This window comes from Triticum dicoccoides, chromosome 2A (assembly GCF_002162155.2).
Source record: "Triticum dicoccoides isolate Atlit2015 ecotype Zavitan chromosome 2A, WEW_v2.0, whole genome shotgun sequence".
In the NCBI taxonomy this organism is placed as follows: domain Eukaryota; kingdom Viridiplantae; phylum Streptophyta; class Magnoliopsida; order Poales; family Poaceae; genus Triticum; species Triticum dicoccoides.
Window position 1 is genome coordinate 696,684,305 of NC_041382.1, and position 27,911 is coordinate 696,712,215.

At 44.4% G+C, this 27,911-nt stretch overlaps 2 protein-coding genes across 2 annotated transcripts; one reads left to right on the forward strand and one right to left on the reverse strand.

Moving 5' to 3' along the window:
- Positions 1 to 567: 567 nt before the first annotated feature.
- On the forward strand, positions 568 to 4,417 carry LOC119351939 (probable transcription factor FL). Its single transcript, XM_037618708.1, has 3 exons — positions 568 to 993; positions 1,087 to 1,484; positions 3,830 to 4,417. Exons 1-3 carry the CDS (start codon positions 579 to 581, stop codon positions 4,193 to 4,195), a joined length of 1,179 nt encoding a protein of 392 aa, XP_037474605.1. The 5' UTR covers positions 568 to 578; the 3' UTR covers positions 4,196 to 4,417.
- Positions 4,418 to 8,629: 4,212 nt separating this feature from the next.
- Positions 8,630 to 10,578, reverse strand: LOC119356350 (60S ribosomal protein L12-3). Its single transcript, XM_037623294.1, has 2 exons — positions 10,006 to 10,578; positions 8,630 to 8,862 (listed from the first exon to the last, which is right to left on the reverse strand). Exon 1 carries the CDS (start codon positions 10,506 to 10,508, stop codon positions 10,008 to 10,010), a length of 501 nt encoding a protein of 166 aa, XP_037479191.1. The 5' UTR covers positions 10,509 to 10,578; the 3' UTR covers positions 8,630 to 8,862; positions 10,006 to 10,007.
- Between the last annotated feature and the right edge of the window lie 17,333 nt (positions 10,579 to 27,911).

Below are 27,911 nucleotides of genomic sequence, written 5' to 3' on the forward strand. Positions count from 1 at the left end.
AAACAGTGGGAGCGCATGCAGGAGAAAAGCACCCAGCAAAAGACGGAGATCTTTTCGAAGAGCTTTGCGACGTGCACAGTACTGATGCATGCACGCACGCACGCACGCCGTGATAGGACTACACAGTGCGCTGCTGGTGTATTATTAGGTTTAGCGTGTCTTCTTTTTATGTGCCCGCCAGCACGTAATAGGCGCTAGAATCTACAGTGTCAAATCGCGGCCCGGGTGGCGACGCAGCTTTCTACAGGACTAGTCGTTTTCACGGAGCCAGCCAAGCCACAGCCACAGCCATAGCCATAGCTCGCTCGCTTCAAGCTTTGGCCAAACGACAGAGCATGCATGAATAAATGCAGTGCAGATAGTGAGATAGATAGATAGATATCCATCCGAAGCAACAGTAGGATTTGTCAAGTCAACCGCTTCCTTGCATGCATGCAGCAACACTACAGTCGCGGCTTTATATGGCGAGCCCCGATGCCATTGCGATGCACGGCCACGGCAAAGGCAGAACACCAGCAAGAAGGAGCTAGCGTAAGCGCCAAAAGCGAGAGAAGAAGACTCTCGTCTCTGTGTCGTGCATGGATCCCAACGACGCCTTCTTGGCCGCGCACCCGTTCCGGTGGGACCTCGGCCCGCCGGCTCCGGCGGCAGTGCCTCCTCCCCCTCCCCCGCCGCCGCCTCCTCCTGCGCTGCCTCCGGCGAACGCGCCGAGGGAGCTGGAGGACCTCGTGGTCGGGTATGGCGTGCGCGCGTCCACGGTGGCGCGGATCTCCGAGCTCGGGTTCACGGCTAGCACGCTCCTGGTCATGACCGAGCGCGAGCTCGACGACATGACGGCCGCGCTCGCGGGGCTGTTCCGCTGGGACCTGCTCATCGGCGAGCGGTTCGGCCTCCGCGCCGCGCTGCGCGCCGAGCGCGGCCGCCTCATGTCACCGGGCTGCCGCCACCACGGATACCAGTCCGGGAGCACCATCGACGGCGCCTCACAGGAAGGTGATTATCCATGCACGATGCATCCGATTATGTTGTTGTGTTTGTGCATGTGAAGCCGTTAAGTAATCGTTGTGCGTGTATACGATCTAACAGTGTTGTCGAACGAGCGCGATGGGGCGGCTAGCGGCGGCATCGGCGAAGACGACGCCATGAGGATGATGGCGTCTGGCAAGAAGCAGAAGAATGGGTCCGCAGCGAGGAAGGCCAAGAAGGCGAGGAGGAACAAGGTGAAGGAGCTGCGGCTGGACACGCAGGGGGACGAGCACGAGGACGGCGGGGGCGGCCGGTCGGAGTCGACGGAGTCATCAGCCGGAGGCGTGGGCGGGGAGCGGCAGCGGGAGCACCCGTTCGTGGTGACGGAGCCCGGCGAGGTGGCGAGGGCCAAGAAGAATGGGCTGGACTACCTGTTCCATCTCTACGAGCAGTGCCGCCTCTTCCTGCTCCAGGTGCAGTCCATGGCCAAGCTGCATGGCCAGAAGTCTCCAACCAAGGTACACAGAATTCGCCATTGCTACGTAACTCTCTCTACCTACTCTATGTTGGCTGCTCTGAATCTGAATACAGCTGCATGTCAGCTACTGAACTCACCGTGACTACTCAAGCTAGTATTGATTACTGACAGTTCTGTTCATTTCAATACTGCTACCTACGCGCTGCCATCTCATAAATTTCTGATGGGAGCGAAGATTTCATGTTAGTTTAGAAAATCTGCACTCACCTTCATGTACCATTGGCTTCTGCATGTGTCAGTCACTGCCAAAAAGTACAAAAGATTTTTTTTTGCGAAATAAAAAGTACTACAAAAGATTAATCAGAGGTCAATACGAGGGAAGTGTGTGCTTTGATTAAGTTAGATTTACAACGGCGACAGTGTATAAAATTCTGGAAGTAATCATGTACAAGTTGCTGCATGCATGTCCTTGTAATCAGGTGCATTACATGTGAATTGAGGTGACCTGTTTTTCGGGGGCATTACATGTGAATTGAGCTTACTATCCCCCCGAAATAAAATTACTATCATACAAGTTTAAATGTGACCTGTTTTTTCTAGGCAGTGTGTATTAGGGTTTGCTAACGTAGTCCTTAGCTGGAGTAGTAGTAAGGACCCGGCTAGTTTGTGCTTAACCATGCCAAACCTTTGTTACCCAAAGTTTGACCAATAAAATAGATGTAGACATGTAATAGGAAATAGATATGCATTTATAAATCCAAAAAAAGTGAGAATATAAAAAAAAATATGTGGCAATGACAAAAATGCAAGCCATAGTATGATAGTAATTTTATTTTCGGGGGGATAGTATGATACTCCCTTTGCTCCTAAATATAAGTTTTTTAGAGATTTTAATATGGCTACATACGGAGCATAATGAGGAATCTACACTTTAAAATGCGTCTATATACATCCGTATTTATTTCATATTGAAATCTCAAAAAAGGCTTATATTTAGAAATGAAGGGAGTAGTAATTAGCTCCAAATGGGTGTTCGGTTGCACCTTAGCGTTTTTTCTTTTGTGGAAACACCGTTGAAAAAATAGGAAATATATAGGAACAAATGAGACAAATATCCCAAGAGCTTATATTCAATTAAATACTGATTTGTAACTTCAGTGCAAAACTGCATATGTATAGTATGCTTGGTTTGGTGCCAATATTTGATTTGTCAGTGTTTGTGTGAAGCCATAAAAACTGTCTTCTATTGTTAACTTTTGGCGTCAAACCAAGCACAACGAATAGTGGAATAGTTTGAGCTAAACAGGCCTAGCTAACTACGTTCGAGTAGTTCTTAGTCGAATTTTGTGAACTCGTGGCCTTGAACTCGGAACCGGATCCTCTAACATTAAGAAGGAATGTTAGAAGCTACAATACTCTAACTCTCCTTCTTTCTATTCATATGATTATGTCTAAAATAATTTAAATTAATTTGCAATTTGATGATCTACCGTATACATTTATAGTAATTATATGCAAACAAATTGATGGTGAAATAAAATTAAAATTAAATTATTTATATCTACAGTAAATACCAACACTAAACAACCTATTAATTATCTACTAACAGTCCTTAACTTTCCTTCTTCATTTTACACTAGCCTAACACTGTAGCACGGTGACATTCCTTCTCAATGTTAGAGGATCCGGTTCCCTTGAACTCAACATGGCTGGATGTACTGGATATTCCCCACTTCACTTACATAAATTTGGGCTTCGTTTGGTAGTTCTCGAGTCTGGAGATGCTGCTGCCACACCGATATGGCACTAGAAACACATAATCTTGCTAGTGCTCTACTAATAGATATAGATACCAGAATACATAAGAAAAGGTAGAATATATAGACCACAAGCCGTAGATACTTGGAGAGGAAATGAAATGCGATCGAGCATTCTCCGGTGCTAGACACGCACGCCGACGCCCTACGAGCGGTCGTAGAAAACCTGGAAAAGATCCCGGACGTGTCAGCTATCGATAGGCCCCGAAAGCCTGCCCGCCCTGTGCTGTCCTGTCGGCCCCTAGCTCAGCATCAGGTAGGCGTGCATGACATGGAGGCAGAGGCAGGGGGAGGGGCCCTCCCTCGGGTGCCGGGTGGCTGGCCTCCCCTGCCACGTAAGTACGCCGAGCCATGTGACCTCCCCAGTGCTCCGCCTGCCACTGTGCGTGCGCGCCACCGCTCCCCCGCACTGCACCGCCTGGCCGGATTCCATGGCGATGCGACGGGCGCAGCGCCCAGTCAGACCGCACCGGGCTGAGCCAAGCCCGCGCGCGCACTGTGCGACGCATGACGAACGGACGAGCTGACTGAGCCTGAGCTAACTCGTGTACCTTGTGGGCGCGTGCAGGTGACGAACCAGGTGTTCAGGTACGCGAGCAAGGTGGGGGCGAGCTACATCAACAAGCCCAAGATGCGGCACTACGTGCACTGCTACGCGCTGCACTGCCTGGACGAGGACGCCTCCGACGCGCTCCGCCGGGCGTACAAGGCGCGCGGCGAGAACGTGGGCGCGTGGAGGCAGGCCTGCTACGCGCCGCTGGTGGACATCGCGGCGCGCCACGGCTTCGACATCGACGCCGTCTTCGCCGCGCACCCGCGCCTCGCCATCTGGTACGTGCCCACCAGGCTCCGCCAGCTCTGCCACCAGGCGCGGAGCGCCCACGACGCCGCCGCCGCCGCCCACGCCGGCGCCATGCCGCCGCCCATGTTCTAGTCGTGCGGCCGCTCTCGTCGTTGCAGACGGCGGTGGGCTGGAATTGAATGTTGTGAGTTTGTTGCTTGGGCCAGTGGAGTGGAGCGGCCTTTGTGTGTGTGCTTGCATGGGACATGCGAATGTGATGAATTCTTGTAACATGGATGTTTAATTCTAAGACATCAGGCGATATGTGATCAATCATCAGCGGTTGAATTTCATCGATGAAAAATTGAACTGCCCAGCTGTTATTATTTTGATTTTGATTTTGATTTTGTTTTTATTTCTTTTTTCTTTTTTGTCTTAAAGGATAATATCAATGTCACTAATTCATTCTTTCTTATAAAAAAATGTTATTTTGATTTTGTTTTAGTTTCTTTTTCATTTCCTTTCTTCTCTAAGGGTAATACTACCAACGCCACTACTTCATTCTTCCTTATAATACTTTATTTTTTATTTATTTTATTTCTTCTTTAAGGGTAATAATAATGTCATTGATTAATTCCTTCTTGAAAACATGATTGTTTTTGCGAAACTTTCAGTATTATATGCTTATTCTTTCATATTTTAAACATCACGATTTCCGCGTCAACTGTGTGCAAATTTTGTCATTATTGGATCTAATATTGGAATAAGGGGGAGTTGTATGGTTGGGAGCGAGCTATGTCTCATTGTAAAGATGACCGGTATTAACATCTCTGTATAATTTTTTGAGAAACACTCCTGACTGTGATGATTTTTGTCTAATGAGACGGGTGATCGGTAGCGACATCGATGTACGTGTAGCAGTTTTATCTCTGTGGGCGTAGATTTTTTTTTAGAAACACTCAAACAGTGACGATGTTTTTGACTAACGAGACGGGTGATCGGTAACAACATCCATGTACGTGTAGCATTTTTAAAGAAACACTCCGACCATGACGATGTTTTTGATGGGAGCCGCTCACACGAGCGTCCCTAGCGCTGGTGGTCACCCTTGGACGCGCATGCAGGTAGCTAGCCAGCGAACATGCCAAGCTAGCTCATGCACAGATGTGCATCTAGGAACTAGTACTATGTAGTGGCGGAGATGTGTAGGAACATGTACAAGTGGTACTATGTACGTAGGGGCAAGACCGAGTAAAAATTACTATGTGCAGATATACAGGCGATAGCTCATAATCGTGAGGCCGTCCAGTGACCGAACCACGATTAGAGCCTCGGGCAAAAATTAAGCATTTCTAATCTTTCCCTAATCTTCCTAATAATAAAGCATGGATTAACTTTGTCGGATTCACCGTCACAATACACTTTCTTCTCATGTCATAATACGCTTTTACAATTCGGCAATCCCGACACAGGGGAGGCCGAGCACACCCAGCTCCTCCAGCCCACCACACGCTCGACGTCGGCCAGCTGCCGTGCGGCTGCCTAGAAGAGATAAGGTTGGCCGTCTAAGTGTATCCACGTGAAGAGAATAAAGACACCGTGCTTGAGCTAAAAGCAGGTCCAATGAAAATCAAATAACATACTAAATACGAATATTTTTAGATACATCCATATGTATCAAATTAATATACTACAAATAATATGGTATCTAAAATCATTTGGTTTTAGATATATTTGTATGTAGACAAATAATATGAATCGGCTAGAGTAACTTTACTTTTAGAAAAGTGGATGGGATGAATAAAATGCATACTAAAAGGATGGACTGATTGTCAACTCATGCCCCCTATAATCCTTCGGTTTCTAAGTATAAGTCTTTCTAGAGATTTCAATATGCATTACATACGAATATATATATAGACATATTTAGAGTTTAGAGTCACTCATTGAGTATTATATAAGGTCTGAAATGCAAATGCAATATCTTTATAAGTGTATGTGTCACTCATCCTAATATACTCACACGTTTAAAATAAGTGCATATATGATCTACCACTTGCTATTTGCTTACAAATCATGACACGTATTGTTTTGTTTTTTATCGACTTATATTTATGTAGGTTCATCAAAAGGGAGTAAATTTCCCAGTAACACTACTCTAACCTTTTGCTGCATTTTATACAAGATGTGCTTGGTGGACCATTAAGATGACAATATTTTTCCCACACCTTCCCTCTGCTTGGTGGTCGTTCCAGCAGGAGTAAGATGTGTCTGTTGGCTACGGCGGAAGCAGCAGATGGGCGAGTGTTGTGCCATCATGTGGAGAACGTGTAAAAGATGTTTGTAGTGCGCGATATGCCACCACGTCTTCATTGGCGATCCAGTTGTCGCTTGTCACTGAAGCATTCCTCCCCTGAGCACCGCCAGATAGAAGCTCGCCTCGCCGAGGAGTGAAGGTCTTGAGACAATATTATCAGGGCTCGAGTGTGTGATATTCTCCCGTTGCAACGCACAGGCCTTTTTCCTACTAATAATAAAGTACGGATTGACTTTGTTGGGTTCATTGTCACAATACGCTTTCTTTTCATGAATTTACGCTTTCAGTTTGAATTCAAAATATATACACGAGGTGGTACTAAATTTTGAGCTTCGTGCGTCGCCTGATCGAGCACGCGATCGAGCATCCTCCCGTCTCGTACATCCGGCCCACCTTGACCTGTCCACGAAATCATGTAATTCAGGCCTCTTTTTCTCACGTCTCACGCATATGGGCCAACTTGGGCCGCCGCTCGAGGACTAAGTTGCTGCCAAAAAAAAATGCGGCAGCAAGAATCAAACTCACAACCTGCGTTTGGATAAAATTACATGGTCTAGCTGACCTATCTCATGGTTGTTGAAAACAACGGAGTCTCAGTTCTTTATATATAGTACCACCTCGCGTCTTTACCTACAATAACACCAGTTTATATACATCTGCGAATTCAAATCAATAAGCCGCCTTGAGGATTAAAAAGGAGAAGAGGGTAAACAATCGGCCCGTTCTTCCCGGAAGAATTAAGAAGGCCCTGAAAAAGAAGGAAATCAAAATAGGTGCACGTGTGAAGAAGACATGCAAAAGTTAAAAATGTGACACTTATTAATCACACATATGTATACCCCAGTTCTCAAAGGAGGAGAGAGCCATGCCGCATGGCCCACAAGGCCAACAACGCATATGTTAAGACTTTTTTTTAATCACACATACGTTAAGAGTTTTTACAAAGAATTTCAAAGAAAATTCTTCTTCATGTTACAGATATTTCACGTGGGTCATAAATCAAATCATCATTATGTTTTAGGTCACGCTTATTGTTTTTTGCGAATTCACAGTGACTAGATTATGCGTGGCCGATGCGATTTTCACCCGTTGCAATGCACGGGTCCTTTTGCTAGTTATCCTAAAGAAAAAATTGGATGCCAAGTTGAGACAACATGATACAGGTCCCTTGACGGACTAATACTCTAGTGGACCTGGGCCAGATCATATACGTGTGCATTTAATCGCGAGAAAAAACTCCCACACCCCGGGCCGTGGCTTTGGGTGCGGGCGACTAAAACGATTCCGAGTTGACTGACCCAAAATTGATTTTCAGTCGACTGTCTAATACTTCCTCCGGTCCTTTTTATTCTGCATATAAGAATTGTCTGAAATCAAACTTCATACAATTTAATCATATATATGAAAAAATATCAACACCTATCATGCTAAAGTTATAGAATATGAAAATTTAAGTCATGAAGCATCTACTGATATTGACTTCACAACGTGAATGTTGACATTTTTTTTTCTATAAAGTTGGTTAAATTTTACGAGGCTTGACTTCAGACAAATTTTATATACGAACTAAAAAGGACCGGAGGGAGCAATAGCGAAACTTTGGTCCGCCCAGCCCAGGCCGCGCGCAACGCCCCCGTTCTTCTGATATTCAAAGATTTGACCTGTTCTTATGATATTCAAAGATTTTTATGTTGTCCTCAAAGATTTTTATGTTGCGAGGATACGTAGGTGGATTTTTATGTTGCGAGGATACGTAGGTGGTAGGACTAGTACTACAAGTTAACAATGCTTTAATGCACACCTTGCCGCACCAAATTAATGGCAATAAGCAGGGGTGAGATGAGGATGGACGTCGAGGTGTTGATTCTGAAGAAGGGCGAGCTAGAGCACGGACACGGGAGCACACCGCCCCAACCACGACGAAATGTGCCGGACTCTGGCGAGGGCAGCAGGTGGGCAAGCTGAAACTTCCTTCGCTGGTGGATAGTGTGCTCCAAAGGACTGCAAACCAAGGGAGGTCAGATTTGATGACCATGATGATAAAATCCCACATGGCGCATACTCCACAAGATAGTGGTTCTGCTAGAGTTGCTCCTATATGGCTGAGATGGCTCCCTTCGCTCATGATAGGAGCAACTCTAGCAGATGATAGGTGAATGCGCTATCTTCAGCTTCTAGGAAGCAAAGAGCCCTCCCGGAAGCTCAGAACTGCATCATTCACAACACCATTGGCATCATTCAGTTAACTGAATCCCACACACCCAAGGAAATGACATGGAACAACAAACTTTCAACCCACTGAATGGTATAGATTAAGTTAACCCAAGTGGACAAACTACATTGCAAAGACCAAATATGCAGTAGTAACAACGAGGTCTCACAGGATTACTGCTAAAATATGACAAAAAGAGGAGGGATCACATCGTCTGGGAGGTACATAAGCAACATTTGCAACAGGGTATGACTTCCATATCATCAGATGATAATCACCTCGACATCAGGCCTGCAATGTAAAAACCATCAAACTGGTGAGATAGAGCTTATGACTGATTTCCAAGAAAGCAAGTGTCTAGGATCAAAAGCATACTTGCAAGCATCAGTTAAATTCATGTATCTATTCAAATAACCATTTTTGGTGGAGAGGACATGACTCAACCAACATTCAAATAGTAAGTAATCTGCAAGATAAAGTCTGTCTCTTGTGTGCTAGCGCAAAACAAAGATACATCCTCAAGAACAAGCACGTCAGTTACTCGCATACGATAGAATTTGCAACAAATCATCAAAACATCTGCCCTATTTATCCTGCAATTCAGGAAATAAGGAACTACTGGGCTGGTAGATTTAGTAGTAACTTATCATTCAAACAATGTCACAAGAGTGCATATGATAGCTACTTTCACTACAGAAAAAAAATTCAAAAGTTTGCATATATATGTCTATAAACAAAAGAGGAGCAGTGATTAACCAGCGCAAGCTAACAAAAAATCTTTGACTCACACGATTGAAAGAGAACTAATGAACTATTTAGAGATCAAAACACTACACAGAACATATCGCCCAGTCAATACCAGGATAGAAACTCATGTCTCTACAAGCAATTTCAACAGAGAAGAAAATAAATTTGCAATACATAATTTGCTTCGCCTAGCAGCACAACACTTGTATTGCTCTTCCACAACCCCATTTTCACGGTTTAGACCCCATTTCGCTCGCCGCTACTACGGGAACCGCTTGCTCTCTTTTCCTCGGGCTACTAAGATGTTTCAGTTCACCCTCGGGGGGACCATACCAGGGAATTCTACCGTACTCCGTGCAGCTATGGTTGTTGATCTTGCAGAGCCTACCCAAAGGTTCAGGCCGGATTGTAGGAAGTGGGTGATACGAAACAAACAGGTCCACATAGTAGTACACACAGCACTGTTGAATATTTTGCCCATTTTAACACACATACTCTGCAATTCAATTAAAAATTTAAGGGGAAACTGCTTGTAGCAGGTTGAATTTCCTACCCACATCGTCTGGAAACAAGGGCTACATCATATTTTACTGGTCACAACAAAATACCAGAATGGACTAATCTAAACCGTAATAATCCAACATTGCATAGCAACAGCAGTAATGCAAGAAAAGCTCTCGGTTATACCTTTAAGCGGAGGGGATCTCGACCTCGCCGTCGTCGATCTCCGTCTGCAGGTCCTTGGGGTCCTTCCCGTCGACGGTGCAGCCGACGCTGACGCAGGTGCCGAGGATCTCCTTGACAGTCCCGGCCATCTCCTTGGCCATGGACCTGGGCTTCATGATCTTGGCGATCTCGATGACGTCGTCGAGGCTGATGTTGCCGTTGTGCTTGATGTTCTTCACCTTCTTCCTGTCCCTCTCGGGCTCCTTGAGGGACTTGATGACGAGCGCCGCGGCCGAAGGGACGACGGAGACCTTGGCCTGACGGTTCTGGACGGTGAGCTTGACGGTGACGCGGAGGCCCTTCCAGTCCTTGGCCGTCTCCTTGGCGATGTCCTCACCGATCTTCTTGGGGGAGAGGCCGAGGGGCCCGATCTTGGGGGCGAGCGACGAAGCCGCGCCGACCTCGCCTCCGGTCACCCGGACGTAGACCTCCACCACCTGCGACGGGTCTAGCTTGGGCGGCATGGCTGCTGTTCGGTGGCGGGCGGCGGCGGCGGCGGCGGCAGGAGGGTTTGGGAGAGGCTTCGGAAGGGCAGTAGGGTTCGGCACGAAGAGTTATGCGAGCTTATATAGCACCTTCCTTGTGCTCGTGCTGTGTCATTCGGGTTGGGCTTTATGTGGCCCGCTATGAGGCCCATTTTGTGTCAGCTGAAATGAAATAGAAAACCCTTGTTTATATGTATAAAAATAAAATAAAAAATTATGTCCGGCATCCCTCGGTGCACTAGGAATCTAGAGGATTCGTCGGCTTGGAATTATGAGAAAAATGGTATTTTCACAGTTAGATCCGCATACCGGATGCTTGCAGATACCAAAAAGAGAAGAGAGGACTCGTTGGGAAACAATGCAACTAGATCAAATTATGAGGAAGATGCAAGGGAATGGACTTCTATATGGGCAGTGGAAGTACCAGAAAAAATAAGAAACTTTCTGTGGAGACTAGCGAGGTGCTCAATCCCGACGGAGGATGTTCGACATAGTAGAAACATGGCGGACAGTGACAAGTGCCAGTTGTGCGGCGCACAAGACTCATGGAGGCATTCACTTTTGGAGTGCTCATCGTCAAGATGTGTTTGCGCTTTAGCTGAAATGGAAATTGTTGATCTCTTTGAGTCTATGAGAGAAGCAAATGCCGAGAGTTGGATTGTCGCGATGATCGATAGCTTGGAGCACAAAAAACTCGTAGAGTTGGTCGTTACTCTTTGGGCGATTTGGACAGCGAGACGAAAGGCAATTCAAGAAGGGATTCTACAAAGCCCACATGCTACTCATTCTTTCGTGACTAGCTTCATCTTCGAGCTTGAAAATGTTCAATGTTCACAAAGAAGGGTTGCTCCCTTAGTACGACATGCAAATTCAGGCAATCGAGGATCAGTTTCTCGCTAGGGATGGACGGCATCGGGTGCTGGTCGGGTTAAAATACATGCTGACAGAGGCTTTTCCAGAAATGGAGAGTGAGGTGCAGCAGCTGCAATGTACAGAAATAATGAAGGCGTATTTCTAGGATCTTCTGATATGGTTGTCGAAGGCATAACTGATGCAACAGTCTTAGAAGCCTGGGCATGTCGAGAAGCTCAAGCGCTTGCGCTTGATCTCATGGAAAATTGAATTGTTGTTGTAAGTGATTCGAAGATGGTGGTTTCAGATATTGAAAAAGGTACAGAAGGGCGACATTCTTCCATTGTAAAGGAGATTGCAACGCGGGCGATGGAGTTTGGTACATGTGACTTTATTTTTGAGGGTCGATCACTCAACTGGGAAGCTCACAGTTTAGCTAAATTCGCTAGTTCTTTAGATGTTGGTCGCCATGTTTAGCTAGGGGCTCCTCATGACCCCCTAATTATCCCTGTCAACCTTGTTACTATTCAATAAAGCTTGGTTTACTGCTAAAAATGTATAAAAATAAAATTATTACCCTAAAAATGTATAAAATAAAAATAATTACCGCTCCAAAAATTATAAAAATCATTTTCCCTAAAATAAATAAATAATTTATATTAAAATTATATAAATAATTGTCCAACAAAAATCTAACAAGAATTCACTGAATGAAAGTAAAGTAGAATTTATTTACGAAACTATAAAACAAATAATGCTTAACCTCCTAACTTTTTTTATAATTAATCATATTTTTTCCTTGGAGAAGTACCCTCTCAAATAATTGGATAGGATTAATACAAAAAATGGTCATCGAACTAAAAGTTTGTTCATCGAATTTAAGAAATGTTTATCAGCTCATCAAATTAAAAAATGTTCATCAGATTTTGAAATTTGTTCATCAATTTCAAAATATGTTCATCAATTCAAAATATGTTCATCAAATTCAAAAAATGTTTATTAAATTCCAAATTTGTTCATTTATTTTATAAAAATGTTCTTGGATAAAAAAATTGTTCATCCAGTTCAAAAGATATTAATCGAATTAAAAATTTGTTCATCATTCAAAAATTCTCATAAAAATTGTTCAGAAAATAAAAATCATTAAAATTTAAAAATGTTCATTCTTTTGAAATTTTGAATTCAAGAGTTGTTTTTGAATTCATGCACATTTTTGGAAGTCAAAACTTTTTCCAAAATCTCGAAAAAAACAGGGGGCACCTCGCCACCACATGAGCCGATCCAAATTCGCACGAGGGCGAGCAAGGGGTGTGTGTTACCTCGCTCCCCAGCAAGGCAACACGTAGGTCATGGAATAGGGGCTGCCCGAGTCTATGACTCGCTTTATGTGATAATGAAGAACTTGTCGCCAACACAGAGTTGGTACTGGGCCGGCCCAGTGTCACATTCTTTTCTTTTCTACTTTTGTTTATAATAATAAAGTGTATTTGCTCAAAAAATAGTAAAGTGCATGTGCTTTGCATGTCAACACTTACCAAAATCAAGAAACATGTAAACAAAATATGATAAATTTTGAACTCAAATAGCTGTAACTTTACGAATAATAATTCGGGTTGTGTTTCTTCATCTATAGAAAGGTTGACCTCTTAATTTCACCATTTATGCTAATTTGGTTAGCTTGTAATGTTTTTATTAGTCAACTTTTTTTGCTCAGCCCTAATTTTATGAAACGTGCTCTAGTTCGATGGGCCAATCTCTCATTTGATCCTTGGATTAAGACTCAGTTGGCACATGACGGAAAACATGTGAACAGAAAAACTAATAGCACAAAATTGAAAGGTTGATCATCTATTTGGAATGCTGAGAACAAAAATACTTTTGAATATTTAGGAAGTGAGTCAGTTCTTGAGAAACCATATTGAACATAGTTCTCCCTAGAAGATTCACTTGTGATTTCTCAAATGAAACTAAAGAAACAAAATTTCTAGAGACGCGATGTCCTTATAGTCATCCGGATTAGTGTCAAAGCTTGCATCGACGTAACCCTTTACGACTAAGGATAATTTTGACCGCTGTCGGTGATCCATTCCTGGATCACTATTGTAACCTCTTGCCAAACTCATGGTGAGGTACATAATAGGTCTGGTACACATCATAGCATACTTTATAGAACCTATGACTGAGGCATAGAGAATGACTTTTCATTCTCTTTCTATTTTTTGCCGTGGTCGGGTTGTGAGTCTTTACTCAACTTCACACCTTACAACTCAGACAAGAACTCCTTATTTGACTGATCCATTTTGAACTCCTTCAAAATCTTATCAAGGTATTTACTCATTGAAAGTCTTATCAAGCATCTTGATCTTTATAGATCTTGATGCCCAATATGTAAGTAGCTTCAAAAAATTCTAATTCAAATATCGTTTTATGCTATCCAGAAAATTCTACATAATTTCCGATCAATAATATGTCATTCACATATACTTATCAGAAAGGCTGTAGTGCCCTCACTCACTTTCTTATAAATACAGTCTTCTCCAAAAATATGTATAAAACCATATGCTTTGATCACATTATCAAAGCGTATATTCCAACTCCGAGAGGCTTGCACCAGTCCATAAATAGATCGCTGGAGCTTGCTCACTTTGTTAGCATCTTTTGGATCGAAAAACCTTCTGTTTGCATCATATACAACTCTTCTTTAAGAAATCAATTAAGGAATACAATTTTGACATCCATTTGCCAATTTTCATAAAATGCGGCAACTGCTAACATGATTCACACAGACTTTTAAGCATCGATACGAGTGAGTAAATCTCATCGTAGTCAACACTTTGAACTTGTCGAAAACCTTTTGTGTCAAGTCGAGCTTTGTAGATAGTAACACTACTATCAGCGCCCGTCTTCCTCTTGAAGGTCCATTTATTCTCAATGGCTTATCGATCATCGGGCAAGTCAATCAAAGTCCATACTTTGTTCTCATACATGGATCTCATCTCAGATTTCATGGCTTCAAGCCATTTTGCGGAATCTGGGCTCATCATCGCTTCCTCATAGTTCGTAGGTTCGTCATGGTTAAGTAACATGACTTCCAGAACAGGATTACCGTACCACTCTGGTGTGTATCGTACTCTGATTGACCTACGAGGTTCGGTAGTAACTTGATCTAAAGTTTTATGATCATCATCATTAGCTTCCTTACTAATTGGTGTAGGAATCACTGAAACTGATTTCTGTGATGAACTACTTTCCAATTCGGGAGAAGGTACAATTACCTCGTCAAGTTCTATATTTCTCCCACTCATTTCTTTCGCGAGAAACTTCTTCTCTAGAAAGGATCCATTCTTAGCAACGAATATCGTGCCTTCGGATATGTGATAGAAGGTGTACCCAACAGTTTCCTTTGGGTATCCTATGAAGACGCATTTCTCTGATTTGGGTTCGAGCTTATCAGGTTGAAACTTTTTCATATAAGCATCACAACCCCAAATTTTAAGAAATGGCAGCTTAGGTTTCTTGCTAAACCACAGTTCATATGGTGTCGTCTCAACGGATTTATATGGTGCCCTATTTAACGTGAATGTAGCTGTCTCTAATGCATAACCCCAAAACAATAGTGGTAAATCAGTAAGAGACATCATAGATCGCACCATATCTAGTAAGCTACGATTACGATGTTCGGACACACCATTACGCTTTGGTGTTCCAGGTGGCGTGAGTTGCGAAACTATTCCACATTGTTTCAAATGAAGACCAAACTCACAACTCAAATATTCGCCTCCACGATCAGATCGTAGAAACTTTATTTTCTTGTTACGATGATTTTCCACTTTATTCTGAAATTTTTTGAACTTTTCAAATGTTTCAGACTTATGTTTCATCAAGTAGATATACCCATATCTGCTCAAATCATCTGTGAAGGTCAGAAAATAATGATACCTGCCGCGAGCCTCAACACTCATCGGACCGCATACATCAGTATGTATTATTTCCAATAAGTCAGTGGCTCGCTCCATTGTTCCGGAGAACGGAGTCTTAGTCATCTTGCCCATGAGGTATGGTCTGCAAGCATCAAGTGATTTATAATCAAGTGATTCCAAAAGTCCATCCGCATGGAGTTTGTTCATGCGCTTTACACCAATATGACCTAAATGGCAGTGCCACAAGTATGTTGCACTATCATTATCAATTTTGCATCTTTTGGCATCAATATTATAAATATGTGTATCACCACGATCGAGATTCAATAAACCATTCACCTTGGGTGTATGACCACAGAAGGTTTTATTCATGTAAACAGAATAACAATTATTATTTGACTTAAATGAATAACCATATTGCAATAAACATGATGAAAGAACATGCGGTGCCCCCATGTTTGGTTTTGGTAATTAATGACAATCTCTATGGACTAATGGTTGCCTTGAGTTATATTTGAAGGTTCTGTCCATAGGCTTTTCTTGGAGTACATGTGTTGGTTTCAAGGAGAGTTTGTGTCGACCAAGGTGCTATTCAAGGAATTACCTAAAGATTGGTCTTGTGAGAGGTTGATCAAGACTAAGTTAAAGAGTGAATCAAGTTGATCAACCCACAAAGCGTAGAAGATGTACCGAGAGGGATCAAGTGATCCCATGGTATGGTAAGCATTGTCAATTACACTTTGTGTACTAACCCATGGTCTTCGTGAGGGTTCTTTGTGGGGTTAGGTTGCGGTGTGCAAGTTCAAGTGGAGCATCACGAAGAGATCAAATGCTTGAAGCTTGTCGTCCTTTGTGGTGATAATGGACTTGTGAAGATGTGCGGAAGAGTGGCTCACCCATAGTGGAGTATGGGGGAGCAATCAACTAGTCTTCATCGAGTCAACACAATCAAGAAAGGTGGTCCAACTTGAGGGAGTCAAGATTGTCATCATCTAGCTCAAGTGGACCATGTGCAAGGCAAAGGTTTGCCCTTGATAGGTTTTCTATTTTACCGGTCTCATGATGGTAATTGGGAGACCGGGTTATAGGATCAATTGCCGTACTATCAAGGGGGGCTCTCGATGAGTAGCTTGATCGTATCATCCGTAGAGAGCTCAAACCATTGCATCCTTGCATCATCTTTCTTGGTTCTTGCTTGGTTCTCTTTGTGAGTCTTAGAGCTTATGGTCATCTTGATGACAAGCTTGAGTTCATCGAAAACGGAGTTCACATGCATCTTCTATGATGTTTTCGACGTTGGAGGTTTTGTCGGTTCTTCTCGGTTGGAGGTTTCACTCCTCTATTTGTTGGCATACCTCCCCTGCCTCTTCTTACTATATCGTGTCTTGTTTCCAACAAGCTTGAGTTTGCTCAATTCGGAGCTCATATGCAGAAGTTATGGCAGTTCTGGTTTTCTTGAGAGTGGTTTTTGTCTGGTCCCAGCAGTAGTACTGCGTGCCCCAGCGGTAGTACCGCTTGGAGCTCTCAGCCGTTGTACCGCTGCTTCCGGGCGGTGGTACCGCCAACTTGCTCAACAAAGTCTTGGGCGGTTGTTCCGGCCAGGCACCGCCCAAGTACCGGTCAGGCCTCTGTTTTGATGTGGTACTCGGGCAGTGGTGGCCCGGCTGGTCCGGTCGTACCGGTACCACCGGTGTCCGGAGCGGTTCTACCGCTCAGGACTTAGCCGCCCGAGCGCTCAAGGCCATGCGGTTGCACCGGCCCGGTACCGCTCGACTACCGCACTCAGGGGTGACTCCCTTCTGTTCCTATGCGGTGGTTGAGCGGTGGCTGGGCGGTTGGTCCGGTTGTTCTTCTCAACCGGTGCTACCGCCTGGTCGCCCGGTTGTACCGCCTGGTAGGGTTCTGCACGTATACTGTGAGTCCCGGTTGTACCGGGACCAGGAGCGGTAGTACCGCTCGTGTGCGGGCTGAGCACATAACGGTTGGATTTTCCCCCTCCTATAAAAGGGGGTCTTCTTCCCCATTGAACCTAACCTTTTGAGCTCGTGTTCTTCCCCCATTGTTGACCTTCTTTGAGCTTGCTAACTCTCAATCCCTTCATGGATTCTTGCTAGTTTTTGAGGGAAAATAGAGAGGAGATCTAGATCCACATTTCCACCAATCACTTTCTCCTCTATGTGAGGGGAACCCCTTGGATCTAGATCTTGGAGTTCTTGGTGTTCTCCTTCTTGTTCTTCCTCTCATTTTCCTCCGTAGCATTAGTTGCTCCGGTGGGATTTGAGAGAGAAGGACTTGAGCACTCCGTGTGCCCTTGCCATTGCATTTGGTGCATCGATTTGAGTTCTCCACGGTGATACGTGGAAGTGAAGTTTGAGAAGCTTATTACTCTTGGGTGTTTGGGCACCCTAGAGCTTGTTCCTCTTGGGTGCCTTGGCGCCCTAGACGGTTGGTGTTGTTCGGAGCTCAATCATTATGGTGTAAAGCTTCGGGCAAGCGTTGGGGTCTCCAATTAGGTTGTGGAGATCGCCCCGAGCAATTTGATGGGTACCGGTGACCGTCCCCAAAGGTTGCCAAAGTGTACGGGTTCGGTGACCGCCCCCAAGGGTTGCCATTTGTACGGGTTCGGTGACCGCCCTCAAGGGTCCCTTAGTGGAATCACGACATCTTGCATTGTGCGAGGGCGTGAGGAAATTACGGTGGCCCTAGTGGCTTCTTGGGGAGCATTGTGCCTCCACACCGCTCCAAACGGAGATTAGCATCCGCATGGGTGTGAACTTCGGGATACATCGTCGTCTCCGCGTGCCTCGGTTATCTCTTACCCGAGCTCTTTACTTATGCATTTTACTTTGTGATAGCCGTATTGTTTCTTGTCATATATCTTGCTATCGCATAGTTGCTTATCTTTCTTAGCATAAGTTGTTGGTGCACATAGGTGAGCCTAGTTGTTTTAGGTTTTGTGCTTGATAAATTAACCGCTAGGTTTATTCCGCATTTGTTCAAGCCTAAATCGTAATTATTTTAAAACGCCTATTCACCCCCCCTCTAGGCGACATCCACGATCTTTCACATGATCCAATCATATTATGCTGAACGCAAACACCAAATAACATTTATTTTAGGTTCAATACTAATCCCGAAGGTATAGGGAGTGTGCGATGGTGATCTTATCAATCTTGGAATCACTTCCAACACACATCGTCACCTTGCCCTCAACTAGTCTATGTTCATTTTGTAACTCCTGTTTCGAGTTACTAATCGTAGCAACTGAACTGGTATCAAATACCTAGGGGTTACTATGAACACTACTAAAGTACATATCAATAATCTATATATCAAAAATACCTTTGTTCACTTTGCCATCCTTCTTATCCGCCAAATGTTTGGGGTAGTTCCGCTTCCAGTGACCATTTCCTTTATAGTAGAAACACTCTTTCAGGCTTAGATCCAAACTTGGGCTTCTTCTCGGGAGCAGCAACTTGCTTGCTATTCTTCTTGAAGTTCCCCTTCTTCCATTTGTCCTTTTTCTTGAAACTAGTGGTCTTGTTAACCATCAACACTTGATGCTCTTTCTTGATTTCTACCTCCGCAGCATTTAGCATTGCGAAGAGCTCGGGAATTGTCTTGTTCATCCCTTGAATATTATAGTTCATCATGAAGTTCTAGTAACTTGGTGATAGTGACTAGAGAACTTTTGTCAATCACTATCTTATCTGGAAGATTAACTCCCACCTGATACAAGCAATTGTAGTACCCGGACAATCTGAGCACATGCTCACTGGTTGAGCTATGCTCCTCCATCTTGTAGGCTCTCAACTCAGGCATGAGTTTGAAATACCAATTTCAGCTCTTGGAACATCTTATATGCTCTGTGGCATTCAAAACGTTTTTGAAGTCCCGGTTCTAAGCCGTAAATCATGTCGCACTAAACTATCAAGTAGTCATCATGTCGAGCTTGCCAAATGTTCATAACATCTACATCTGCTTCTGCAATAGGTCGGTCACCTAGCGGTGCATCAAGGACACAATTCTTCTGTGCAGTAATGAGGATAATCCTCAAATCATGGATCATGTCCGCATCATTGCTACTATCATCTTTCAACTTATTTTTCTCTAGGAACATATCAAAAATAAATGGGGAGCTATAGCTATTTGATCTACAACATAATTTGCAAATACTATCAGCACTAAGTTCATGATAAATTAAAGTTTAATTAATCATATTACTTAAGAACTTCCACTTGGATAGACATCCCTCTAGACATCTAAATGATCATGTGATCTATAACAACTAAACCATGTCCGATCATCACGTGATATGGAGTAGTTTTCAATGGTGAACATCACTATGTTGATCATATATACTATATGATTCACGTTCGACCTTTTGGTCTCAGTGTTCCGAGGCCATATCTGCATATGCTGGCCTCGTCAAGTTTAACCCGAGTATTCCGCGTGTGCAAAACTGGCTTGCACCCGTTGTATGTGAACGTAGAGCTTATCACACCCGATCATCACGTGGTATCTCGGCACGACGAACTGTCGCAACGGTGCATACTTAGGGAGAACACTTATATCTTGAAATTTAGTGAGGGATCATCTTATAATGCTACCGCCGTACTAAGCAAAATAAGATGCATAAAATATAGACAACATATGCAATTAAAATATGTGACATGATATGGCCATCATCATCTTGTGCCTTTGATCTCCATCTCCAAAGTACCGTCATGATCTCCATCGTCATCGGCATGACACCATGATCTCCATCATCTTGATCTCTATCAACGTGTCATCACATGGTCGTCTCGCCAACTATTGCTTTTGTAACTATTGCTACCGCGTAGCGATAAAGTAAAGCAATTATATATCGCTTGCATCTTATGCAATAAAGAGACAACCATAAGGCTCCTGCCAGTTGCCGATAACTTTAACAAAACAAGATCATCTCATACAACAGATTATATCACATCATGTCTTGACCATATCACATCACAACATGTCCTGCAAAAACAAGTTAGACGTCCTCTACTTTGTTGTTGCAAGTTTTACGTGGCTGCTACAGGCTTCTAGCAAGAACTGTTCTTACCTACGCATCAAAATCACAACAATTTTTCATCAAGTGTGTTGTTTTAACCTTCAACATGGACCGGCCGTAGTCAAACTCGATTCAACTAAAGCTGGAGAAACAGACACCGCTAGCCACCTGTGTGCGAAGCACGTCGGTAGAACCAGTCTCATGAACGCGGTCATGTAATGTTGGTCCGGAACGCTTCATCCAACAATACCGCCGAATCAAAGTAAGACGTTGCTGGTAAGCAGTATGACTATTATCGCCCACAACTCTTTGTGTTCTACTCGTGCATATAACATCTACGCATAGAATTGGCTCTGATGCCACTGTTGGGGAATGCAGTATTTCAAAAAATTTACCTATGATCACACAAGATCTATCTAGGAGATGCATAGCAACGAGAGGGGAGAGTGTGTCCAAGTACCCTCGTAGACCGAAAGCGGAAGCGTTTAGTAACACGGTTGATGTAGTCAAACGTCTTCGCGATCCAACCGATTAAGTACCGAATGCACGACACCTCCGTGATCTGCACACGTTCAACTCGGTGACGTCCCTCGAACTCTTGATCCAGTTGAGGCCGAGGGAGAGTTTCGTCAGCACGACGGTGTGGTGACGGTGATGATGGAGTTACCGACGCAGGGCTTCGCCTAAGCACTACGACAATATGACTGAGGTGTAAAGTTGTGGAGGGGGCACCGCACACGGCTAAAGATAAACTTGTGTGTCTATGTGGTGCCCCCTTCCCCGTATAAAAAGGAGGGGAGGAGGAGGCCGGCCGGCCCTAGGGGGCGCGCCCAAGGGGGGAGTCCTACTCCAAGTAGGAATCGGCTCCCCTCTTTCCTAGTCCTAGTAGGAGAAGAAGGAAGGAGAGGGAGAGGGAGAGGGAAAGAGGGGTCGCGCCCCCTCCCCTAGTCCTATTCGGACTCCCCTTGGGGGGGAACCTCCTGGCTGCTGACCTCTCTCTCCCCTAAGGCCCATTACTTCCCCGTGGGGTTCCGGTAACCCCTCCGGCACTCCGGTTTTATCCGAAACTATACGGAACACTTCCGGTGTTCGAATAACATGGTCCAATATATCAGTCGTTATGTCTCAACCATTTTGAGACTCCTCGTCATGTCCGTGATCTCATCCGGGATCCCGAACAACCTTCGGTACATCAAATCACATAACTCATGATATAAATCATCATCGAACGTTAAGCGTGCGGACCCTACGGGTGCGAGAACTATGTAGACATGACCGAGACACATCTCCGGTCAATAACCAATAGCAGAACCTGGATGCTCATATTGGTTCCTACATATTCTATGAAGATCTTTATCGGTCAAACCGCATAACAACATATGTTGTTCCCTTTGTCAACGGTATGTTACTTGCCCGAGATTCGATCATCGGTATCATCATACCTAGTTCAATCTCATCACCGGCAAGTCTCTTTACTCGTTCTGTAATGCATCATCTCTCGGGTAAATCATTAGTCACATTGCTTGCAAGGTTTATAGTGATGTGCATTACCGAGAGGGCCCAGAGATACCTCTCCGAAACACGGAGTGACAAATCCTAATCTCATTCTATGCCAACTCAACAAACACCATCGGAGACACCTATAGAGCATCTTTATAATCACCCAGTTACGTTGTGACGTTTGATAGCACACTAAGTGTTCCTCCGATATTCGGGAGTTGCATAATCTCATAGTCATAGGAACATGTATAAGTCATGAAGAAAGCAATAGCAATAAACTAAACAATCAAAGTGCTAAGCTAACGGATGGGTCTTGTCCATCACATCATTCTATAATGATGCAACCCCGTTCATCAAATGACAACCCATGTCTATGGCTAGGAAACTTAACCATCTTTGATTAATGAGCTAGTCAAGTAGAGGCATACTAGGGACACTCTGTTTGTCTATGTATCCACACATGTACTAAGTTTCCGGTTAATACAATTCTAGCATGAATAATAGATATTTATCATGATATAAGGAAATATAAATATCAACTTTATTATTGCCTCTAGGGCATATTTCCTTCAGCTTCATGTCATTTATCGGGCCAAATTGGGCTGGGAAACTGTGTATGGGATGCCTCACGGTTCGTTTCTTTTCTCTTTCCCCAAGCCCGTGTTGAGGAACAGGGGCGTCTCCTCACCTTTACCTTCCCTGTGGCGGCGGCGACGTTCGGTATGACTCAGTCAGCCATCTTCCTCGACGTGCGCATAGGGCCTTTGTAGTCGCTCCTCCTTCGCAGGATTGTTTCCTCGCTACCCCTCAGCATTGGAGCATCGTCTTCGCTTCACAGTCCACCAATGGGGACGACAACTGCTCCTTGGCGCGCCTCCAGGATGCTCAACCTCCCCCCTCCCGGCGACGCAGGTGCCCCACGGAAGCATGTTCTTGTTGTCGATCTCGTTATTCCTCCAATACTACCTTCCCAACGACGAGGGTGTACGGTAGACATGCTCTGGCGGTGCAGTGAAGCGTGTTTGGCAAAGGAGATGCGGTGAAGCTGGTGGTTGCCGCAGTCACCATCTCCTTCACCCACAGAAGCTTGTTCAAATTGCCATCTAATCCCTCTCAACTCACAGAGCTTCCTTTGCAATGCCCATTTACAAATATACAGATCTGATCCATGCAAAATAGTAATACTACCCAGCTATCTGATCAGTAGTTTCTTTAGTTGTAGTAATTTGATTGCTGCATTTTTCATTGTCCGACACATCTCAGAAGCAGAATTCTAAGTTTAGTGTTGATAATGAAGAGGGATGGATAAAACAAATGTCATCAACGAAAATCAAGTAGGCTTTGTTCTCAATACATTACTTAATACTGCAGGTTCCCAATTGTTAAGTCGTCTCTTCACTAGATATCTTATATATATAGCTTGACAACTAATGCCTATACTCGAATGTCTCTTCCATATGTTCACACTGTTGATGGCATGCTTCAGTATTCATACATGTTTTTCTAGAATACTTTATTCATATCTGTTACTTATAGATTATAATATTTATTCATATGTTGTTAAACTCACAAATTTACCTGTGATGTGTAGATTTGCAGGTTGACTCTCCTGAAAAGAGAACAATTCCCTCACCTATGATCCGTTGGGCTACATCATATTTTGCCTTTGCAAATGCATTTCACATCATTTTGTATATCTACACATTTTTATAATATCCTCAGATGTCGTCAATCAGACTATCATAGCTGAACATGTCCCAGCCAAAAGAGTAATATTAGTTTGTTAATTAACTTCTCTTTTGGCTTGATTATCCTCTCCTCATGGGTTATGTGCTTCCCGCTGCCTCAGTTTCAATCACCTCCTCCCGTCAGTGCTACAATTGCCAAAGGCGCCAAGGCAGGGAAATATCCACATGTGATGTTTTTTCTCCTTATCATATTAAACATAAAAATACCATATTTCTAGCTATATCATTAAGGAAATGTGTATGTGCATCCACCTTACTGTTAAACCATCCAGCTTATATGCTTTCGTTCTTGTCGGATGTACATTTTTGCTTTTTATCATGTGGATGGTGTAGTGTCCGGATTGTCATATTTTCTATATGCTCCATGAAAAGATATAATCTATACTGTTGGAAATATGCCCTAGAGGCAATAATAAAAGCATTATTATTATATTTCCTTGTTCATGATAATTGTCTTTATTCATGCTATAATTGTGTTATCCGGAAATTGTAATACATGTGTGAATAACAGACACCAACATGTCCCTAGTGAGCCTCTAGTTGACTAGCTCGTTGATCAACAGATAGTCATGGTTTCCTGATTATGGACATTGGATGTCATTGATAACGAGATCACATCATTGGGAGAATGATGTGATGGACAAGACCCAATCCTAAACATAGCACAAGATCGTATAGTTCGTTTGCTAGAGTTTTCTAATGTCAAGTATCTATTCCTTTGACCATGAGATCGTGTGACTCCCGGATACCGTAGGAGTGCTTTGGGTATGCCAAATGTCACAACGTAACTGGGTGACTATAAAGGTAGACTACGGGTATCTCCGAAAGTGTCTGTTGGGTGACATGGATCAAGACTGGGATTTGTCACTCCGTATGACGGAGAGGTATCACTGGGCCCACTCGGTAATGCATCATCATAATGAGCTCAGAGTGACCAAGTGTCTGGTCACGGGATCATGCATTACGGTACGAGTAAAGTGACTTGCCGGTAACGAGATTGAACGAGGTATTGGGATACCAACGATCGAATCTCGGGCAAGTAACATATCGATAGACAAAGGGAATAGCGTACGGGATTGGTTAAATCCTCGACATCGTGGTTCATCCGATGTGATCATCGTGGAGCATGTGGGAGCCAACATGGGTATCCAGATCCCGCTGTTGGTTATTGACCGGAGAGTCGTCTCGGTCATGTCTGCTTGTCTCCCGAACCCGTAGGGTCTACACACTTAAGGTTCGGTGACGCTAGGGTTATGAAGATATGTATATGCAGAAACCCGAATGTTGTTCGGAGTCCCGGATGAGATCCCGGATGTCACGAGGAGTTCCGGAATGGTCCGGAGGTAAAGAATTATATATAGGAAGTGCTATTTCGGGCATCGGGACAAGTTTCGGGGTTATCGGTATTGTACCGGGACCACCGGAAGGGTCCCGGGGGTCCACCGGGTGGGGCCACCTGTCCCGGGGGGCCACATGGGCTGTAGGGGGTGCGCCTTGGCCTAGATGGGCCAAGGGCACTAGCCCCTATAGGCCCATGCGCCTAGGGTTTCCACCATGGAAGAGTCCATGTGGTGGAAGGCACCCCTAGGTGCCTTGGGGGAAGGGAAACCTCCCCTTGGCCGCCGCCCCCCCTAGTAGATCTCATCTACTAGGGTCGGCGCCCCCCCTGGCACCCCTATATATAGTGGGGGAGAGGAGGGATTTCAAACCAGCCCCTGGCGCCTCCATCTCCCCCCGTTACGTCTCTCCCTCGTAGTCTCGGCGAAGCCCTGCTGCTGTGACGCCCTGCATCCATCACCACGCCGTCGTGCTGCTGGATCTTCATCAACCTCTCCTCCCCCCTTGCTGGATCAAGAAGGAGGAGACGTCTCCCGTCCCGTACGTGTGTTGAACGCGGAGGTGCCGTCCGTTCGGCGCTGGTCATCGGTGATTTGGATCACGTCGAGTACGACTACATCATCACCGTTCTTTTGAACGCTTCCGTGCACGATCTACAAAGGTATGTAGATGCATCCAATCACTCGTTGCTAGATGAACTCCTAGATGATCTTGGTGAAACGAGTAGGAAATTTTTTGTTTTCTGCAACGTTCCCCAACAGTGGCATCATGAGCTAGGTCTATGCGTAGTTCTTCTTGCGCGAGTAGAACACAATTTGTTGTGGGCGTAGATTTGTCAACTTTCTTGCCGTTACTAGTCCTTTCTTGCTTCAGCGGTATTGTGGGATGAAGCGGCCCGGACCAACCTTACACGTACGCTTACGTGAGACCGGTTCCACCGACTAACATGCACTAGTTGCATAAGGTGGCTGGCGGGTGTCTGTCTCTCCTACTTTAGTTGGAGCGGAATCGATGAACAGGGTCCTTATGAAGGGTAAATAGAAGTTGACAAATCATGTTGTGGCTTTAACGTAGGTAAGAAAACGTTCTTGCTAGAACCCTAATTCAGCCACGTAAAAACTTGCAACAACAATTAGAGGACGTCTAACTTGTTTTTGCAGCAAGTGGTTTGTGATATGATATGGCCAAAGTTGTGATGAATGATGAATGATCTATATGTGATGTATGAGATGTTCATGCTATTGTAATAGGAATCACGACTTGCATGTCGATGAGTATGACAACCGGCAGGAGCCATAGGAGTTCTCTTTATTCTTTTATATGACCTGCGTGTCATCAAGAAACGCCTTGTAAATTACTTTACTTTATTGCTAAACGCGTTAGCCATAGTAGTAGAAGTAATAGTTGGCGAGCAACTTCATGGAGACACGATGATGGAGATCATGATGATGGAGATCATGGTGTCAAGCCGGTGACAAGATGATCATGGAGCCCCAAGATGGAGATCAAAGGAGCTATGTGATATTGGCCATATCATGTCACGTTTATTATTTGATTGCATGTGATGTTTATCATGTTTTGCATCTTGTTTACTTAGAACGACGGTAGTAAATAAGATGATCCCTCACAATAAATTCAAGAAGTGTTCCCCCTAACTGTGCACCGTTGCGACAGTTCGCTGTTTCAAAACACCACGTGATGATCGGGTGTTTTATTCAGACGTTCACATACAACGGGTGTAAGACAGATTTACACATGCAAACACTTAGGTTGACTTGACGAGCCTAGCATGTACAGACATGGCCACGGAACACAGAAGACCGAAAGGTCGAGCATGAGTCGTATAGAAGATACGATCAACATGAAGATGTTCACCGATGTTGACTAGTCCGTCTCACGTGATGATCGGACACGGTCTAGTTTAACTCGGATCATGTAATACTTAGATGACTAGAGGGATGTCTAATCTAAGTGGGAATTCACTAATAATTTGATTAGTTGAACTTAATTATCATGAACTTAGTCTAAAATCTTTGCAATATGTCTTGTAGATCAAATGGCCAACGTAGTCCTCAACTTCAACGCGTTCCTAGAGAAAACTAAGCTGAAAGACGATGGCAGCAACTATACGGACTGGGTCCGGAACCTGAGGATCATCCTCATAGCTGCCAAGAAAGATTATGTCCTACAAGCACCGCTTGGTGACGCACCCGTTCTCCCTGCGGAACAAGACGTTATGAACGCTTGGCAGGCACGTTCCGATGACTACTCCCTCGTTCAGTGCGGCATGCTTTACAGCCTAGAGCCGGGGCTCCAAAAGCGTTTTGAGAGACATGGAGCATATGAGATGTTCGAAGAGCTGAAAATGGTTTTCCAAGCTCATGCCCGGGTCGAGAAATATGAAGTCTCCGACAAATTCTTCAGCTGTAAGATGGAGGAAAACAGTTCTGTCAGTGAGCACATACTCACTATGTCTGGGTTGCATAACCGCTTGACTCAGCTGGGAGTTAATCTCCTGGATGATGCGGTCATTGACAGAATCCTCCAGTTGCTTCCACCAAGCTACAAGAGCTTTGTGATGAACTTCAATATGCAGGGGATGGAAAAGACTATTCCTGAAGTATTTGCTATGCTGAAATCAGCAGAGGTAGAAGTCAGGAAGGAACATCAAGTGTTGATGGTCAATAAAACCACTAAGTTCAAGAAAGGCAAGGGTAAAAAGAACTTCAAGAAGGACGGCAAGGAGGTTGCCACGCCCGGCAAGCAAGCTGCCGGGAAGAAGCCAAAGAATGGACCCAAGCCCGAGACTGAGTGCTTTTATTGCAAGGGAAGCGGTCACTGGAAGCGGAACTGCCCTAAGTACTTAGCGGATAAGAAGGCCGGCAAAACAAAAGGTATATGTGATATACATGTAATTGATGTGTACCTTACTAGTGCCCGTAGTAGCTCCTGGGTATTTGATACCGGTGCAGTTGCTCACATTTGTAAC

Coding starts and splice junctions, on each gene's coding strand:
- LOC119356350 (XM_037623294.1), bottom strand. CDS start 10,508: ATGCCGCCCAAGCTAGACCCGTCGCAGGTGGTGGAGGTCTACGTCCGG.
- LOC119351939 (XM_037618708.1), top strand. CDS start 579: ATGGATCCCAACGACGCCTTCTTGGCCGCGCACCCGTTCCGGTGGGAC. Junction 994..1,086: donor CGACGGCGCCTCACAGGAAG/GTGATTATCCAT, acceptor ACGATCTAACAG/TGTTGTCGAACGAGCGCGAT. Junction 1,485..3,829: donor GCCAGAAGTCTCCAACCAAG/GTACACAGAATT, acceptor GGGCGCGTGCAG/GTGACGAACCAGGTGTTCAG.